Source organism: Mugil cephalus, chromosome 9, assembly GCF_022458985.1.
Source record: "Mugil cephalus isolate CIBA_MC_2020 chromosome 9, CIBA_Mcephalus_1.1, whole genome shotgun sequence".
Taxonomy (NCBI): Eukaryota; Metazoa; Chordata; class Actinopteri; order Mugiliformes; family Mugilidae; genus Mugil; species Mugil cephalus.
The window spans coordinates 28,096,249-28,114,910 of record NC_061778.1 but is presented as its reverse complement, the minus strand read 5'-3'; the positions used below and the strand labels follow the sequence as shown (position 1 = coordinate 28,114,910).

General features: G+C 39.0%; 1 protein-coding gene across 9 annotated transcripts in view; it reads right to left on the bottom strand.

Moving 5' to 3' along the window:
• The window catches only part of fat3a (FAT atypical cadherin 3a), a 222,755-nt gene that overhangs the window by 145,329 nt on the left and 58,764 nt on the right, over positions 1-18,662 (bottom strand). For 7 of the 9 annotated variants that reach the window (XM_047593725.1, XM_047593723.1, XM_047593724.1 and 4 more), the window contains exons 5-8: positions 15,742-16,056; positions 10,865-11,075; positions 7,713-7,781; positions 1,834-1,973 (exon numbers count right to left, since the gene is read on the bottom strand). In XM_047593725.1, the coding sequence (XP_047449681.1) occupies positions 1,834-1,973; positions 7,713-7,781; positions 10,865-11,075; positions 15,742-16,056 (735 nt within the window). The remainder of the gene's footprint in view (positions 1-1,833; positions 1,974-7,712; positions 7,782-10,864; positions 11,076-15,741; positions 16,057-18,662) is intronic. The other 2 variants (XM_047593719.1, XM_047593720.1) reach the window with 1 other exon arrangement.

The window sequence follows — 18,662 nt, the reverse complement described above, 5'->3', positions numbered from 1 at the left end:
TGGAGTCTTCTTCGAACAGTGGATTGTGATACCTTCACCCCTGCAAGGTGGAGGTCGTTGGTGATGTCACTGATGTTTCGGGTTTTTTCTTCACAGCTCTTGCAATATTTCTGTCATCAACTACTGTTGTTTTCCTTGGCTGATCTGTTCGACATCTGTTGCTCAGTACACCAGTAGTTTCTTTCTTATTCAGGACATTCCAAATTGTTGTGTTTGCTATCCCAATGTTTCTTCCATGGATCTGATTGATTTTCCTTCTTTTCTCAGCTTGAAAATGGCTTTCTTTTCTCCAATAGATAGTTCTCTGGTCTACATGTTGGTTCATCCTCTTTAACAAGAAATGCATACATGATAGGTTTCAACCCAGGCCAAAAAGTAGACTAGTCATGTAGAGCGATTTAATGTTTGAACAATCAACTGTAAAGGCAACACCTGGTCAACAAGAAACACCTGTCGGTCACATGTTCCAATAGTTTTGCTCACTTGACAAATGGGTGGGTTCAAACAAAGTGTGGTATGTCCTGAGTTGTTTAATACATGATGTAAATACCAGGACATTAAAGCTGACATTCTGAACTCGTCTCATACTCATCTTTTGATCTTAAACCCAAATGTCTTCAGTGAACAACAAAAAAAAGGAAATTTTCTTCCAATACTTCTGGAGGGTACTGTATACATAGAAACACACACACTGTGCAAAAGTTTTAGGCAGGTGTGGGGGAAAAAATTACAAAATGCAAAGTGAGTGAACAAAAGACACAGGAATATTTGGTGTTACTACCCTTTGCCTTCGGGCCAGCATCAATCCTTATATGTAGCACAAAGTCAGGGATTTTGTACGATTGCAGACGCAGTGGTTGGCCAAGAAAACTTAGTGCGGCAGATGAAAAACACACATTAAGCATACTTCCCTTTATGTCCAGTACCTCTTCTTGTTCAGAAGAGTTCTCTTCTCACATGAATCAGAGAAGTCTGGCCACAAGTGGTCTTCATGGAAGAATTGCAGCTAAAATCCATATTTCTGACATGGAATCAAGGCCAAGTGACATGTATGCACGAAAACATAAAAACTGGGGTGCAGAAAAATGGCTGCAGGTGCTCTGGACTGATGAGTCAAAATTTTAACTATGTAGAAGGCTGTAGGAGGCAATTTGTTTTCCGAAGGGCTGGAGAGCAGTACAATGAGTGTCTTGGCAACAGTGAAGCATGGGGGAGGTTCCTTGCAAGTTTGGGACTGCATTTCTACAAATGGAGCTCGGGATTTGGTCAGGATTATGGTGTCCTCAATGCTGAGAAATACATACAGATATTTATCCATCATGCAGTACCATCAGGGAGTCATATAATTGGCCCCAAATTTGTTCTGTGGCGTGACAACGACCCTCAGTGTTTAGTTCTCCAAGATGTTCCGAACAACCCTGCCAGCCAAGTCCCTAAAAAAACTCTGTGGAAGTGTACCTATAAGAATTGATGCTCTCTTGAAGGCAAAGGGTGGTCATACCAAATATTGATTTGATTTCTCTTCTGTTCATTCAGACACGCAGCTCTCACAGCAGGAGGTCAGACCCTGGACTGCTGGCAATGTGAAATCACACCAAGGCGGGTTGACCTGTGTCTGAAAATCCTCTTTCAACCCAGTATTTTCGATGTGAAAGTGATGCGAGATTGAAGTTTTGCGGGAACATATTTTGTAGCTCTTGTTTGTCAAAGTAGACCAATAAAATGGACATGGGTTCTTCATGTGTCACATCTAGTGGGTTATTATTTCATATTGATACACCATCAGTTACAAGGTTCCAAACTTTACATAAAAAGTTGGTGAAATAAAGGTACCTGTGCATATGCAGCGTTGATGCCGTCAGTGGCCAGTACTGTGAGGTTGTAGAAGGAGCGCTGTTCAGCATCGAGGGGCTTTGCAATGATAATAGTGCCCACATTCTTCTGTATATCAAACACACTGTCGCTGTCCCCACCTAATCAACAGGAGGACAAAGGACAGACACACAATTGACATCATACAGACATACTTTGAATCCACCAGTTATGATGAATTTGTTATGTAAATGCAGTCACATTTTCTCTCTCTCTCTCAACCCCAAAGTTTTATTTTGTGGAATATGGTTTTCAGTCAAACTATAGCTGAAATCTGCTGACAGTTATGCCATATATACAGTATTACAGGCTAAGTCGTATGTGACGAGATACCACCTGGAATATCCCTTTTCAGTTTTGATAAGGACTTTTAGTAAAACACATAATACGTCTCAATAGGACTTTACATGCTGAATTAAAGAATTACTAAATGCAGTGACAACATTGCAACAACTGACAAAACAAAAAAAAACATTCAAAGGGACAGTGTGCCACAAACACAGAAAAGGAGAACACATAACTGGTCACAAAACACTAATGTTTCCCAAGTTCCCATGAAGTGGAACCGCATCATTGTTTTGCAAGATCACATTTGCCCAGCCCTTTAAACCAACTGATTATCCTAGAAAGCTGTATCACAACTACACTGATTGATATAAATCTTAGAGTTCTGTCGATTTGAAAGACAATGATGGCAGCATGTGGCGCACTTCCAATATTGCCTGTGTCTTTGTCTGATTCTCAATTCAAACCAAGGTTTGGTATTTTAAGTTCAAGTTAGAACAGTGTAATCACAGCACCTGTATCGAATATTATAGATGTGACACCTGGACCTCTATTGTGTCTGTACTTTTTTTTGAGTCTGCTCAGAAGTTTGGCCAGACTTTAAGTAGGTGCTGGTGTTTGATATTACTTGGGTGATTTGCATGATCTCAGACATCTGATGGTCTGTGATCCAGCCTGACCCAGTCTAACCATCACCAACACTGAGGCTACTGGCCCCTGTGTTGATCTGACACAGCCTGCTGGGAGAAGTATGAATAACTTTAGTGACAAATGCGAATGGTGAGAGAGCCAAATGTGATTAATACATGTGAGGGTGAATGTTCAATACTAGGCTGTAATGTTTAAACCCAAGTTGCTAGGAACTAGGTGTTAAGTGATGTGGATAGTTGTAGATTACTAGAAGATGTGTTTCTCTGCTGACTAGTAGCCATTAGTTTGGCGAATCTGTTGGCATATAGTTGGAGATCTGAATGTATCTGTGGATCTGCCTTTGAAGTTCTACATCAAGACATGCATTGCTTTCATAAAGAATGTATAAAGATTCTGCTAAAAGTAGATTTAGACAGAGCAGTCACTGAAGCACGGAAGCTCTAATTGGCCATGCGTTCAAATATTATTTCCCGTTTCCCCGCGATAATAAGTTAATGTCTATTTTAGTACAACTGATAGTTATTTGTTATTAGTAAAGTGGCTGAGAGAGCTCTACACAGTTTAAATTAAGAAAACGCATGTAAATAGACCCACAACACACGCTCTGCAAACTGAGAAACGCATTGCAAACTCAGACACGACGCACACTCACAACAGAAATGTTAATTGTCTTTGTATGTATATTTATTATGTATGTATTAGTTCATATCAATCAAATTAAGTAAATATTTTTACAATTCTACTAAACAATAATTCAGTATTTTCCAAAAACAAATATTTGCAGCTTAGGCGATGTTTGAAAGACACTTTTATTTCACATTTGAAATGGCATAGATATATTTAAAATATCTACATTACATTATAACCACAAACACATGGCCATAGAACTTCTTGCTAGCAAATTTCAAAACAGTGCATACATATACATAGAGCACATACATCAAGGGAGTTCAGAGACTGTTATAAAGCTCAAAAGTAAAGCAGTGTACAATTTGAATAAATTAAATGCGGAATGACAAAGCACCTACTGACACATCCATCTCATGTTGTGGCACCTGAGACATACAAATTAAACATCTCAAAAGTAAACCAAACTGAACAAATTATGTGACAAGTTAAGTGGAGTCCAAATTAGCAGCCAGAAGGTCGCATGTTTAGTTATAAAAATAAAAAAAAACCTTGAGGATGGACATTTCATTTTTTTAATTTAACATCATCTCAACATCTCAACAACATCGTATATTACAAATTATGTGTACAATTTGTAATATTACCTGTATGGCCAGGTGTCTTGTTTTTGTAGTCCAAAGCCGCTGCTGTTGTGCATACAAAGTGATGCTCCTCATGCTCTTGAAGACTGTTGTGACTTCCTGTTCAAGTCTAAAAGGAAAACAGAAATATAATGACAAGAATCAGTGACTCACTTTACACAGTGCTATGGTCACAATTTCATCAAACATCAAAAAGTTATAAATTCTATATAATAACACCTAACTAATAACATAACCTGCTGTTGTACGTGATGTGACATTATTTTTACACTACAGTTTACAAAGGGAAAGTTTCTGAAAGTAGTTTAATAAGAATAAGTGAAAACAGTTCTCCAAATTGATGGTATAGACAGCAGAAACCAATAGATGCGCAACATTATGTTTCTGGTTCTACCATGCATAAAATGTACCTTTTGAATGAATAAGATTTTGCTTTAATGATTTCCATACATGGCCAACCTCCACACCACCCCGCACCAGCCACTTTAAATCGCTATTTCCATTACTAAAAAGTGGGCCTAACAAGATCAAAGGGATACTTTTCTGGGTACTTTTTAGTACATCCTCTGTGGTCGGTCCGAAGTTGGTGAATCGGGGCCAAAAATGTGACATAGAACGCTGCTTACTACGGATTGGTCATAAAAAATAAAAAATAAAAAATATCGGTGCCAGGAAAAAAGCAGGATGTTTTGACTAGACAGACGGTATTGAGTAGTAACAACCTGATCACTTTCAACTTTCTGCTCTCGTGTCAGCACATTTTTTAAAATGATGACTGTAAAAGTAATGCCGTTCTATACCAACCCGGAGTTGAGGGCTTTTCTGTCCTTGTTGGGAGAAGAGAGTATACAGTGGGAATGGGACAGGACCTCTTGGAACGACAAGGTTTTCCAGCGGATCGCGGCTGAGATAGCCAAAGTTGGCTTTATCAGGACGGTAAAACAAATGAAGGAGAGACTTAAAAAAAATGAAGGCTGATTATCGGGCAGCCAAGGGGCACAACAATACGAGTGGTCCTGATCAAAAGGTATGAGGAGATGGACGCAATATACAGCCATAGATCAGGGAGTGCCGGTAGGGAAGCTTGCCTTGAATCCATTACACTGTTGGCACAGTGCTCCTTTAAGTTTTTATCTTATCTTGTGTTCTGCTTGAAAGCTCATTACTGCATAACGGTTGTTGTCTTTCGTTCACTGGTTGTTGGAACATAACTTTACTGTGTAGCCCGCTGTTGCTAGTAGCAACAAGCGTGGGTGTGGCTAAAGCCCACAAAATCAGGGGGACATTGAATGTATATACTATGGAGAAACCCATCGTGACGTCACCCATTGGATTCTGAACCTTGAAAATGAAGCCTGCAGTAGGCAGAGCCCACCGTTCCTATGCAGGGGGTCGTGTCGGATATTGAGACCCAACCCCCCAACCCTCCGCTACCAGTTAGCTCAAGCTACCGCTGGTCACTCAGAGCAGGAATGCCCTTAATTATGCAGAATTTTAAACCTTAATAAAACCTTAATAAAAATGAAACGAAAGAGTTGTCATGAATAGTGAAATAAACCATTGAGACCAAAACCATTTTTTGAACCAGGCTGTAAACATGTTTAATAATGCTGTAAAGTTGGGCTTTTTAACATGGGGGTCTATGGGGATTTGGTCCCTTTTGCAACCAGCCTCAAGCGGCCACTCGATGAACTGCAGTTTTTTTGCACTTCCGCATGGGCTTCATCGCTCAGACCTGGAGGTTCCCGCCTGCGGGGGGAGCGGGGGTCACTCCGAAGCAATGGAAAAGGTAGTCAAAAAAAAAGGAACCAAAAAAAAAAATGCTGGGGCGGTGTGGAAATAGAGCGTGTATGGAAATCCAGTTTATGGTACTGTACCCATACTGGAGTGAGCTGACCCGCGCGCACTGTCCGCGGAAGTTTGAGGTTTCATATTCCAGTTTACCGTGTCAGATCAGGACAAGTCAGTGTGAAGACTTGAGTTGAGTGAAACCGAGTGCGTATACACGGAGACCGCGCAGTCGTCTGCATCGAGTATGCACATCGTTTGTTTGTTTTAACATTACACGTCATGGCAGCAGTGCGAAAACTTTTAAGACCGAAATTATTTCAAACCAGACCGTGGTCGATTTATTGTGTTCGAAAATAGACATAAGTTACCATCATAAATTAACTCGAGTCTATTGTATCAGTATCAACAATGAAAATTTCATACGTCTTCAACATCTGTGAGGATGTGTCAGTCTTTCTCTTCAGGACTGCTGAATGAGAAATATCTGAGTGACTTAAAATTGACATTTTGTTTAGCTGATAAGACACTCAGTATCACGCTAATCAATATCACCTGACACGTGTTACTATAGTAACGTCAGTTACCTGTTTGAGGATTAACGTTGTTAATGTTGACATCACATGGTGCTGTTTTCATTAGTTTTTCGGGCTCCGCTGTGTTTTTTGAGGAAGTTCTGCCTCAGATGATGTATATTTATGTTTTAACCAGCGGTCTGTGTTTGTTTCCTTAAACTAAACATCACTGTTGGCGTGTCTGTGAAGGCGTTAATTAAGGCGGCAGGCATGTGTTGCTTAGGTGGTCACTAAGCGCTGGACATGGACTACCTCGTGCCAGCAAAGTTGGTTAAGTTACCTAGTTAGCTAGCTAGCAGGAAAATACACTATTTGCTAACGCTGCAGCCGCCTCTGCTTTCAGTGCGGAGAAACTGACTTAAGTAGGTGAGCAAACAGGAACGTACAACATTTGTTTTGCTTAAAACTTACCTTTATGGTTCCATATTCACGTTCTTCCCCGTCTCAGTCAACAAGTCCGCCAACCTAGTTGAAATGTAGCCCATGACATATAGTACGTGTCTGGCGAAAGACCTCTCAAATGTGGGGAGGGGCTTTGACGTCATGCTTCGAATACAGAGAAGGTTGCCAGATTCTCTGATGTCACTCAATTACATTTTACTTGCAAATATCAAGTAATTAAGCCAATGAACTGGTTTAGTGGATATTACTTGGATGAATGATTCAATTTACATACAAAACTGAGGACACATAATTACAAACAATCACCAAGTAATGCACTACATGAAAACTGAAATCGTTTTTTTTTCTTTTTTTCTTTTCTGTAGAATTTATATAGATAAAATAGAAATAATAATTACAGGGCCAAATTTTTTTTTTTTTTTTCAGTATTTGTCTGTATGGGGTGGGTGGGGGTGGTAGGGGTTCTTTATCTTGTTTCATGTTGTAATGTTGCTTTATGTTTTTATTTGTGTGAAGCACTTTAGGTTGCATTTTTTTTTTAATTTATTTATTTATTTGTAGGGAACGTTTTGTTTTCTTGAGGTCTCGATATATTTAATTCAAGAGTTCTGTCATGTGACCTGCCCTAGGGCTTCCGTACTGAAGAGTTGTTGAAATTGATTTTTTATTTATTTATTTATTTATTTATTGGTTACTTTTAAACAATCACCTCCAACTTATAAATCACAGGAAAGTGTCAGCAATACAGATGAAAACCACAGAGATGGAGCATGAGTGCTGACGAAAAAAACAAGGAAAACTAAAAGAACAGAAAGACAAGGATTTGCAGACACAGAAGCAAAGATAGTGGGAGCTAAAAGTGAGATACCTTCTGAGGAACAGTTGCTGCCACAAGGGCTTTGCAGAATATAGAACATCTCACGGAAAGACCTGGGACCTTCCAGGCATGAAGCATTACAGAGAGAGAGGGTGAGATAGGAGATAGGACAGGAGAATTGGTGTGAATGAGTGTGTTGAAAGGAGATTAGGAGAATGTACATAGACATAGACATAAACTGCTTCTGATGCGGTGAAGCTCTATTAAATCTTACAGTATGTTTATGGCATGTACAAGTTACCTACTAAGTAAGTATTACTAAGTACTAAGTAATATTCTAAGTATTAAATGACATTATTAATGTTGATACTAGTGAACTGAAACGACAAAATGAGAGTTTGTTTGACACAAAACAATAATAAATAACTATAACTATAAATAACTTAAGCATGTTTCACAAACCAATATGTCCTTTTCAGATTTCTAAACTTCAGAATGGCTACATGGACAATTTTTCTTTAACCCAAATTATATCATTCTGATGAGACATTTTAACTTAACTCTTAATCAACATTGAATAAAATTATTATATAGAGTGTCATATAAACATTTATAAACCCCACAACATCAATCAGAATTTTGATATTTTGAAAATGATTCTGTCCATTCTGAATCATTCAGTCTAACAAAAATAGAAAAAGATGACTGAGACAGGCAGAGAAAAAGATGACCAAGATGACAAGGTCACGGATGACAGGTTCTAAAGACAAGATCAGTAGAGGTCAGGGTCTACCATACCAGGCAGGATTCCAGGTACAGGCAGTGCAAAGATGAGGGAATCTAGTACATAACAACAGATTATAGCAGGCAGGACATACAGTGTTGTGAAAAAGTGTTGAAAAGGTAGACATCATGCCAAAATCCAAAGAACGTCAGGAACAAATGAGAAACAAAGTCATTGAGATCTATCAGTCTGGAAAATGTTATAAGGCCATTTCTAAAGCTTTGGGACTCCAGCAAACCACAGTGAGAGCCATTATCTACAAATGGCGAAAACATGGATTACCCCAAGAGTGCAGCAATGACTCATTCAAGAGATCAGAAAAGACCCCACAACAACATCCAAAGAACTGCAGTCATCTGTCTGTGTCCTCAAGCTGAAGTGAACTTGGGTTCTGCAGCAGGACAATGATCCAAAACACACCAGCAAGTCCACATCATAAAAACTAAATGAAGACTTTGGAGTAGCCTAGTCAACGTCATGACCTGAATCCTATTGAGATGTCTGAATTACAACAATTCTGCGATGAAATCCAAGATGAGTGGGCCAAAATTCCTCCACAGCGCTGTAAGACTCATTGCAAGTCATCACAAAAGCTTGATTGCAGTGGTTGCTGCTAAAATCAGGAAAGGGGGCCAACACTTTTTCAAACCACTGTACATGGAACACCACAACTAAGTTGCTGGTTATCTATTCAAGTCAATTCAATTTTATTCATATAGTGTTGATAACAATATGTCTCAAGACACAAAACCTTAAAACATGGCCAGAGATCCTCAGAGCAAGATCTAAGGCAACAGGGGTAAGGAAAAATCCCTTTTAAAAGGAAGAAACCTTGAGCAGAACCCAACTCATATGAGGGGCTCCATCTGTTTGTAGACACAGACAAAGAGAGGGGAGAGGAGGAGAAAAGAGCAGCAAGAGGAACAAGATAAACATACTCCTGCCATACATACATACATGTGGCTAAAGCACATATGAAGAATCTCATCATGATACAAACAAGAGTACAAGATAGAGCTGTTAGTGTCAATAGACCATTTCTCATTTTGACAGCTATATCATTTTGAAACTGTCTTCATACAGCATTATGTGTCATTTATTCTTAAAATAACCTACTTGCCCACCACTAGTTCAGACACAAATTCATTTCACTTTGATCTACCAGGAATGTAACGATTAGCTGATTCATGATAAACCACAGTAAAATTCCTGACCATTAGTATTACCGTTTCAAAATGTTATTATCATTTTAATGTCATCATTTTTGGAGAGGCAGCAGCACTCCGGCCCTCAGACGTGGCTTGCATGCGCAGTTTGCTCTGAAAACATGGCGGAAGGCACCTGCACAGTGCAGGTAACACTTCTCCATGTCCATGAACACCACCCACAACCATACATCAAGTGCAAGGTAAGTTAACTTGTAGCTGAATACATAATATGTGGACTTAGGAATAGTGGAGAATGTCATGGTATGTCTGTCAAACTTCCCTATATTCACCAATAGAGGAAACTGAAGTTCTAAGTGCTACATAACGTTACTCCTGTAAAAATACATGCTATTGACCAGACATGTACAGCAGCAGAGCAATATCTGTTTCTGCTGTGTAAGAACAACACTGCCACTTAATTACGCATGTTTGGTCTGCTTCTGCTACACTAGGTCTGGTCCACTTCCAATATGAATATGAATATTCGAATATGGTTTGAATGGGGATCCTTCAAATAAGCAATAAGCTAACACGAATTCTGACGGGTAAATTTTGAGAAGAAAACATCCTGTGTTAAAAACTTATTCTAAAGGAAACATTGAAATGTGTTTGGTTTTAAATAAAAACAATAATAATAATAAATTTGCTTTTCCATTTACAGAAAAGCGCTTTGAGTACCAATAGGTAGAAAAGTGCTGTATAAAAGCAAGTCCATTTACCATTTACTATAATAATGATAACCTTTTTGGTCACAATAATCATGATATGACATTTTCATATGGTTACATCTGTAACATTTGTAAGCAGTACATGTGATCTTCCGACTGACATCTTTGTGCTGCTGCAATGCTAAATATCCTGTCTAGAATAAATTCAGTTTTAGATTATTTTCATAGAGGTATGTGTATAAAGATTAGGTTTGATTCAGATTAAATGTTTAAAAAACAACAAGGTTGTATACACTGGAATATCATGAATGAAGAAAGAATAAATGAAAAATAAAAAGAACTAGAATTGAGATAGATGGGAACAAATCATCAACCAACAGAGACAGGAGATGTAGCTGTTGAGAGCCAGAATTTATCCAGATGGATATGCACTTTTAATTCTCAATGAAAACCAAAGGAAATTAGTGTGCAGAAAGGCCATAGTATCTGGGCTATACACTTTCAGCTGACAGAGCACTGTCCTTACCTACAGTGGGAATTTACCTGTGATTTCAAACCACAAGGGGATGGTGTTCTGCTGCAATGATACTACACCCACAATCTCAGCCACCTTGTCAGTCTCCATGATGGTAAAATTGTAGAATGGCTCATCAAAGATCAGTGGGAGAGTTGCAGGAGTTGGTCGATGAATCCACTCGATGTGCAGTCGAGCTGTGGAGGACTTCTGGGGATGCCCACTGTCAGTCGCTTTGATCTGAAGAAATACGGTCAAAGGCATATCTGTCAAGTTAATGTTTAAACTTAAACTAAATAAGTGACGTTAATTATTATGTTTAAAATTCTATTTTTTTCACTCTGCATTGATCTTATTATTTCACTCTTCCTGTGAGAACCAAGATAGCAGACAATGCCAGATGATGACAATGAAAGTAAAGCTGAAGATAAAAGATCTTGGACGGGTCTAGACCAACATTAATATTAAGTGGCAGACCTGTGATCGGGGATGGGCTTAGATGCTGGGCTTCTCCTGTTTACACAAATGGAGCTGCGTAAGTAACGTCTTTTATTGGTTTCCCTCTCACACAATAGAGAGCATACAGAAAAGCACATTGCCAAATAAGTCCAAAGCTGTGATTTTTTTAATCAATCCAGGCAGATGAGATTTTATTGTTATGATGTCAGCCACAGTGAAATCCATAGAAACTGCATTTAAAGACTGCTATTATTCCTCATGACTAGAAAATTATCCTCATCTACCGGGCATATGGTGGAGCCAGTGGGATGAGAGGTAAATAAAAGATGTGTACCCAAATGCCTATATAAAAAACTGTGCACATCGACTAATAATGCAACAGGTCATATATCACATATCTACAGTGCGTTTCTTGGTGGATTTGCCAGATTCTTTTTAAGATCACCATAGTGGATAGGTAGCCCACAAACTACTTACAACTGCTCTTTGCTTAATTATTACTAACAATGCTATATGGTTGAAAGTCCTGTATACCCAACCAACGGCTGCAGCCACAGCCAACGGACTTAGGTCCACAAATTTTGCGATGCACAGAGGTACCAGACAGGGCTGTCCTTTGTTGCCAGTTCTGTTTGCAGTGGCAATTGAACCTCTAGCGAAAGCTAACAAGCGAGGTGTATTGCCAGGTCTAAAATAAAAGGAGTCTGTCGATGGCCTTCTCCTTTTCCAACTGTTGTAAGTAGTTTATTATTCTGGTTTTGTAAGTGTTAGTTGGGTCACGTCCTAGCATCTTTGTCGTTGAGGAGGTTGCTCATTTTTGCGTGATAGATATCCCAGCACAGCAGAAGGAAGAACATTGTCAGACCTGGCAATACACCTGGACAAAAACTGGTCCATCCCAAAGACAAAACACCCAGACAAAAACAGAGTAATGTAGTGTATGCTGTTCATTGCGTGAGGAATGAACAGACCTGGGGTCCTGGGGTAAACTCTGAGTTAATCTACTCTGAGTTAAAAAACTCTGAGTTTCCGGTTTCAGAACTACAGATTTGAGTTGGTTTAATCAACCCGGAGTTAAGCGCGTGCGCCACAACTATAAAAAGCCAGCATCAATGGAGCCCTGATTAGACGAGTCACCATGGCAACGGGGAAGTGAAGGGCTACGTTTTTCACCAACCTTGAAGTGGAAATCTTAATACACTTGTACGACAACTTTCAGGGGAGACGGCATGGGAGAACATTGCTACTCGTGTCAATGCGGAATTTTAAATGTAGTCCTTTGCAATCACAATAATATTACAGGGGAAAACTGTAATATTATTGTGTATTATTGCCTATTCATTTATTTCATTTATGTGCAATCCCGTGGAAGCACACTTGGCAGCAGCTTAAGATGAAATATAAAAACGTTGTTCAAACAGGTAAGGCCTCAGCGTGGAGGGACCTCATTTTGATCATGATTACACTCTAAAGTAAATATTAAGTGACTATTTGACTGCACAGTTTTATCTCCAACATAATACTGTTTTCACACACATAAATGTCTAAGGCATCTATATTGTGTTCTGTTAAATAATTAGGCCTGTAACTAACACAGACTTCTACTCAGCCAACAGAAAGAAGGCAGATGCCCATAAAATGGGTGGTGGCCCAGCACCGCCACCTCTAACGGAGGCAGAGGAGCCCTAGGCCTCAATATTGGCCAGTGGCCAAGGGAATCCCTGGAGGGAGCTCATCTTCTGAGTCCACCCCCAAGACACAAGTGCCTTTGTAAAATGTAACAGGCCTATAGATGTCTTTTTTAAGCCCATTCATACAAATATTGTCCTTTAAGTTTTTCTTTTGTCCTAACAGATTCTGATGGTACCGCTCAAAAAGATAATTGTCAGGAAATGCTAAAGCATCTCCCAATGAATATTTAATTCTCTGCGCAGTAATGCTGCACCTTCATCCACAGGATCATTGTCAAAAGAACATACCATGTTTGTGAAAAAAGTCACCTCCTGCTGTGCCTTATGGACTTCTGATATAGCCTACTGACTCAGATTTTTTTTAAATGATCTTTGACAGGCGGCAGAACAAAGCTACGCCAAAACTCTCTTGTGACTGAATGAATGCAAGATGAAATCAAATGGCGTGTGTGGCTGAAAGAGGGCGGAGACATAGAGAAACTCAAGGTTAATACGTTAATACATTAATACGGCCCGATTTCCGGTTGACCTATTATGCAACATAATAAACAAGAGTCGTTCATGCGGCAGACCAGCATTTCAAACAACAACCAGACGGATAATACTACAGTTTTCAATCTCGTACGTAATGTTCGCACTACTTCTGGTGCAGGTAAGATCCACGCTATCCCTCAGACAGTTCTTCTAGCGGCTTTGTTTCTCCTCTTCTTCTGCGATTGGCTTTCTTGGATGTTTTTGTTCCGGGGTCACACGCCAGCGCAGTGGTTGTGGCTGACAAATAATTCAATACTTTTGGAGGGTAAGATACATTGCTTCCTCAATCAGGACAAGCCTGATTGAGGAAGCAATGTATCTTAGAAATCTACTTTTTTATTGATAAACTGAAATGTATTAAAAAGCTCTGCAGCAATTCAGTTACAATTAATACTGTTAAAGCATGGAGGGTCACACGGCATATGGAAGGTAAGGCAAGGCTTACGTCAGTTTTCACCCCAATCGCTGAACCCTAACCCTCACAGGAACCTTGGACAGGGCCTTTAAATGTTGGACAACTATAAAAAATATATTTGCTAAGTGATCTTTTTGATGGCCCTATTCTCATGACTTTTAATCAAGTTATGGAAAAATATGGCATATCGAGAAATGATCTTTGTTATCTCTGTTATTTTCAAGTCATTTTAAAAGAAACATCTCTGCTTGCTGATATGAATGTCACACAGATGGAGAAACAAGTACTACAGGGCAATGCTTCCATCATAACCTTTTATGCTGGTCTGAGGGATTGCTCAAATCTTGCGCTTGGATTTTGGGAGTTATCTGGGAGAGGGAGCTGGGTGTTGTCATAACTGAGGAGATGTGGGATAATGCAAGGAGATAACTGTTTGGCAAAAGTGATCTAATTTAAAATACAGCATATAGCACAAACCATCTCTCCAAATACAGGAAAGATGTCTCTCAATTTTGTCTTAAGTGTAAGACAGAAATTGAAGACCTAACTCACTGTTTCTGGCCCTGGGCAAAAACACAAATATACTGGAGTGGTGTTATGTGTGAAATGCAAAAGGTTCTGAGGAAGGTGCTTGAACTAGTCCTGGTTACCATTTTGTGCCAGGAAAAATGTTCTGCAACACTGGATCTGAGATAAGGCCTCGGCAGTGGTGGGATGGCATAGGAATGGAATATATACAGTATCTCTGGACTTTCTCACTTGTTTCCTGTACTCTAAAACTAATGCCTTTGAATGAATATGGAAAGAGGTTGCTGCTTAGTTTTTACAAAAAATCAAAAAACTTTGGAAAATGACTACCAATTCTGCTGCAGTGTATGTTGTATGATTTAAGTCTGTATGATTAATTGGGGCATGTTTTGTTCTGTTCATTGCAGGGAGTACAGTGCTGATTTAGTTTCGGACATGTTTTGACCTGTTAATTCCAGTAGTAAGTACATTATATACAGTACATTTTATTTCGGGCATGTTTTATCCCATGTTACTTTGCCTATGGTATTAAATGTTCCATTTATGTCTTCAAATATTTCAGAATCAATCATTTTTCTTGTTTAAAGAAGCCAGATAGTTATGTAATTTTTTTTAGCATAGTGAAACACGTAACCATTGTTATTAATTTTTCAAAATTAATTTGTGATAGTGTTTATTTTGCATATGCATATACCCATATTCATATACCCATACTGCAAAATCCCCGGATTCAATTTTGGCTCTCCACTGAGAAGAATTTGGGCGCCCCTGGTGTAAATGATCCAATGCAACACAGTGCTTGATTTACATCTGTCCCTGTTTTCGTCCGTTCTACTGTTTGAGTGTAATTCATTCAAGTTTTGATAATTTTAAATTGTTTAAGTATTCCTTGTATAATAACCTACCACTAAGACGCATCACTTTTAGTCACTTAGTGCTGTTAATCAAAGGCAGTCACATTTGGCACAGTTTACCTCTTACAATACAGGAATGCAATACATATACAAGTTTTACAATACATCTAAAGAACTGGCTTAAAAGTAATCAAACACTGGCGCTCACTGTTATTCTGTATATTCTGTTTAGCTTGGGAACACCTCATGATTCACCAGGAAGAGCAGAAAAAAGCATGTGTTGCTGGGGAGAGGGCCATCTGGAGTTCATTACTTGTTGCCACCACAACCCAACCGTAGATAAGCGTATGGAAAAAGATAATATTTAACCAAAATTGAATGAAAAATTGTCACACATTAATGTAAAACGATGATGGTGGACATACGGTTAAGATGTCATAGTTCCCTGCAGTGAAGGCCTTGCGTGATGATACTACTGCTGTCTTAGGATCAATGAAGAACTTCCCATGTTCGTTGCCATCCACAATGCTGTATGAGAGGTCGCTGTTGGGCCCTTCATCTCGGTCATATGCAAACACGCGATAGATGGCCACACCTTTCTTTCTGCGTTCTCTTTCTGGAAGTTTCACCTGGTAGACTTTCTCAGGAAATATGGGCTTATTGTCGTTTTCATCCAGGACCTTAACTATGACCCACACTGTACTCTGCCTGGGACTAGGACCAGCATCTGACACCACCACCTACAGCAACAGAACAGATGAAGAGATTAAATACAATGCATGTACATACAATTTCGATTTATAGACTGGATTCAGCTACTCCCTCTATCTACTGATGATACATCCTAAGAGGGGTCGTGGTCTTTCACAATGTTACCTATTCTTCCTCATTATCCTATGTCTTCTGCTGCACAGGACACTCCCTTAACTGTTCATCCCAGAGGGAGGCAAACCCCTTCTGTCACTAGCTCTTCCCTCACGTGTCACCTGCCTGTCTTCCCTGATATCTGATTGTTTCCACCTGTTCCCCATTACCCTTATGTGTATATATAGTTTGCTTCTGCCCTTGTCCTTTGCCATTGTGTTTTGTCCTGTCATGCACCCCAGCCATTCATCCAAGTCCGTGTCTCAAGCCACTGTTATGTTGTTTACGTTGCATTTGTTTGCCTTCTTGAGTGATTTTGATTTGGTTCTGTTCAATACAGTCGGCATCTACCGTTAATCAATCTCTGTGTTCTGAGTTCTGGCCTTACACCTTCAGAGTTGAATATTTTTCAGGAGAAGAATGGCAGACTGATGGTGCCAAAGCAGGAACTGGAGGAGTACTTGGTGGAGGTACACAAAGATAAGGAAAGGTTTGGGAAGATGGCTCTCCCCTCTGTTATTCCACCAGTTGGAGAAATAAGTAACCATTGTGACGATAGCCCACCAAGGGAGAAGGGTCTGGCTGTGGCCTGGGCATTTCTGTCATGACATGAGGTAGCGTTTCATTGACCAATCGTGAAGTGTTTCGCAGGGGACGCTGGGAACGCTGTCATTTCGCTATCAAACGTGTGTACACAGGTAGATCTCTCCTGTCTCCCGAAGAAAACGCGATGGTCCCGAGAGATTATGTCAGTAAGTTGATTATTGTTTATTTTGACAACATTTACTGGAAAGTATTCTCATTTGTGTGACTGACATAACTGTTGTGTTGTCTTTATTGTATCCAAATCTGATATTACTAATAGCAGCAAGCATGGCTCATTAACAGCTAATCGTTATCTCGTCCATAAACAACACGGCTATGTGTAGTTATAGGCCAAAGTTTGCAGCGAATACTTGTATTACCACGATACGTTGTTAATTTGGATGTTATTTTTTATTTTATTTTAAATAGATATTGTTTTTGTGGACGTGATTTTTTACAGTCATGAAACACTGACAAAGTTAAACATTAAAACACAATGTGTACAGGTTTGGAAATGATAAACATTGGACAGAGATGACAAATTTAAAATAAGAAGAATCTGATTTCACTGACATAATTAAATTATATTACGTTAAATTGTTAACGTGGTAGCTGCCACTAAGAGGGATGGTGTGGTGTCCACATTGCTTTGTTATGGAGTCCGTTAACATGGCTTTTTAGAACATTTTGGTGACAGTCTTCTACAGGTACATAATTTATATATGCACTTTTTGTTACTAGCTTGGTTATTATGTAGTTAGCTAACGGAGTTTAGCTTTCTCAAGTGAGGATTATTTGGACAAACGAAGCAGCGTGATCTTTATTTCCATGCCATGCTATATAAAACAATAACATCCAAATTAACAATGTACTGTGGTAATATAAATTTCATTTTATGTGTGAATGTAGATATGTAGTGTAAAAGCGCTTTGAGTGACCGCAATGACTAGAAAAGTGATATGGATACAGACTATTTACCATCTAATGCAGCAGGTAGTAGCTAGTGTTAGAAGGGTGAAAGTAAATTTAAACTGATCAATGTTTTTTATATGTCTATAATGTACAGCTACATCTGTCAGTTTTGTCAAGTGGCCACAAGCCCAAAGCAACAAAATGCCAAGACAAAGGATGCCAACTTCTCCGGTCTTCTGTTTTGATATGTTTCATGTTATCCTGTTAAAATGTTGAATTGTTCAAGAGAAATATTTTTTTTCCACGTTCAAAAAAAAAATTGTTGACGAGAAACTGTATATTTTTTAAATGTTTAAAAGTCGTAGAAAATATGAAAATTCTCTTGTTTAAAACAATGTTTAAAAAATGTTCAAGGGGAATTCTATGTTTTACAAAGTTCAAATTGTTCTAGTGAAATTATTTTGTTTTCATTAAATACAAAAATGGAAAAATAAATAACCCTTGGAGTGAAATACTGTTTGAGTTTTTATTAAGTGTCTGGTAATTGCCAATGTCCTATTTTTCAACAACTTTATTTTAAGTAAGTCACTTAGATTTAGAATCATTTACACTCAACTGCTCTTGTTGAAAACGAATATGCTTGCTGCGCAACCCCAACATTACCCAAATCAGTAAACTCGATCCTAGCTGATATCTGACTATGTACGTAAATCAAATGTAAGCTTATTAAGTTTATTAAGTTTAAATAAACATTCTTTAACTTGCTTAGCTTACTATGGTAGCTCTATGCTACCTGTCGTATAATCTGACTAGATGTTATTTTGAAGCATTCGAGAAAAAATAACTAGTCAAATGAAAGAACTAGCTAGTGCAGGGGTCGGCAACCCGCGGCTCCGGAGCTGCATGCGGCTCTTTCGTCCCTCTGCTGTGGCTGTTTGTGGCGAGTGGTGTGGAGCAAGGACGCTGATCAAAGTCGTTCACTTTT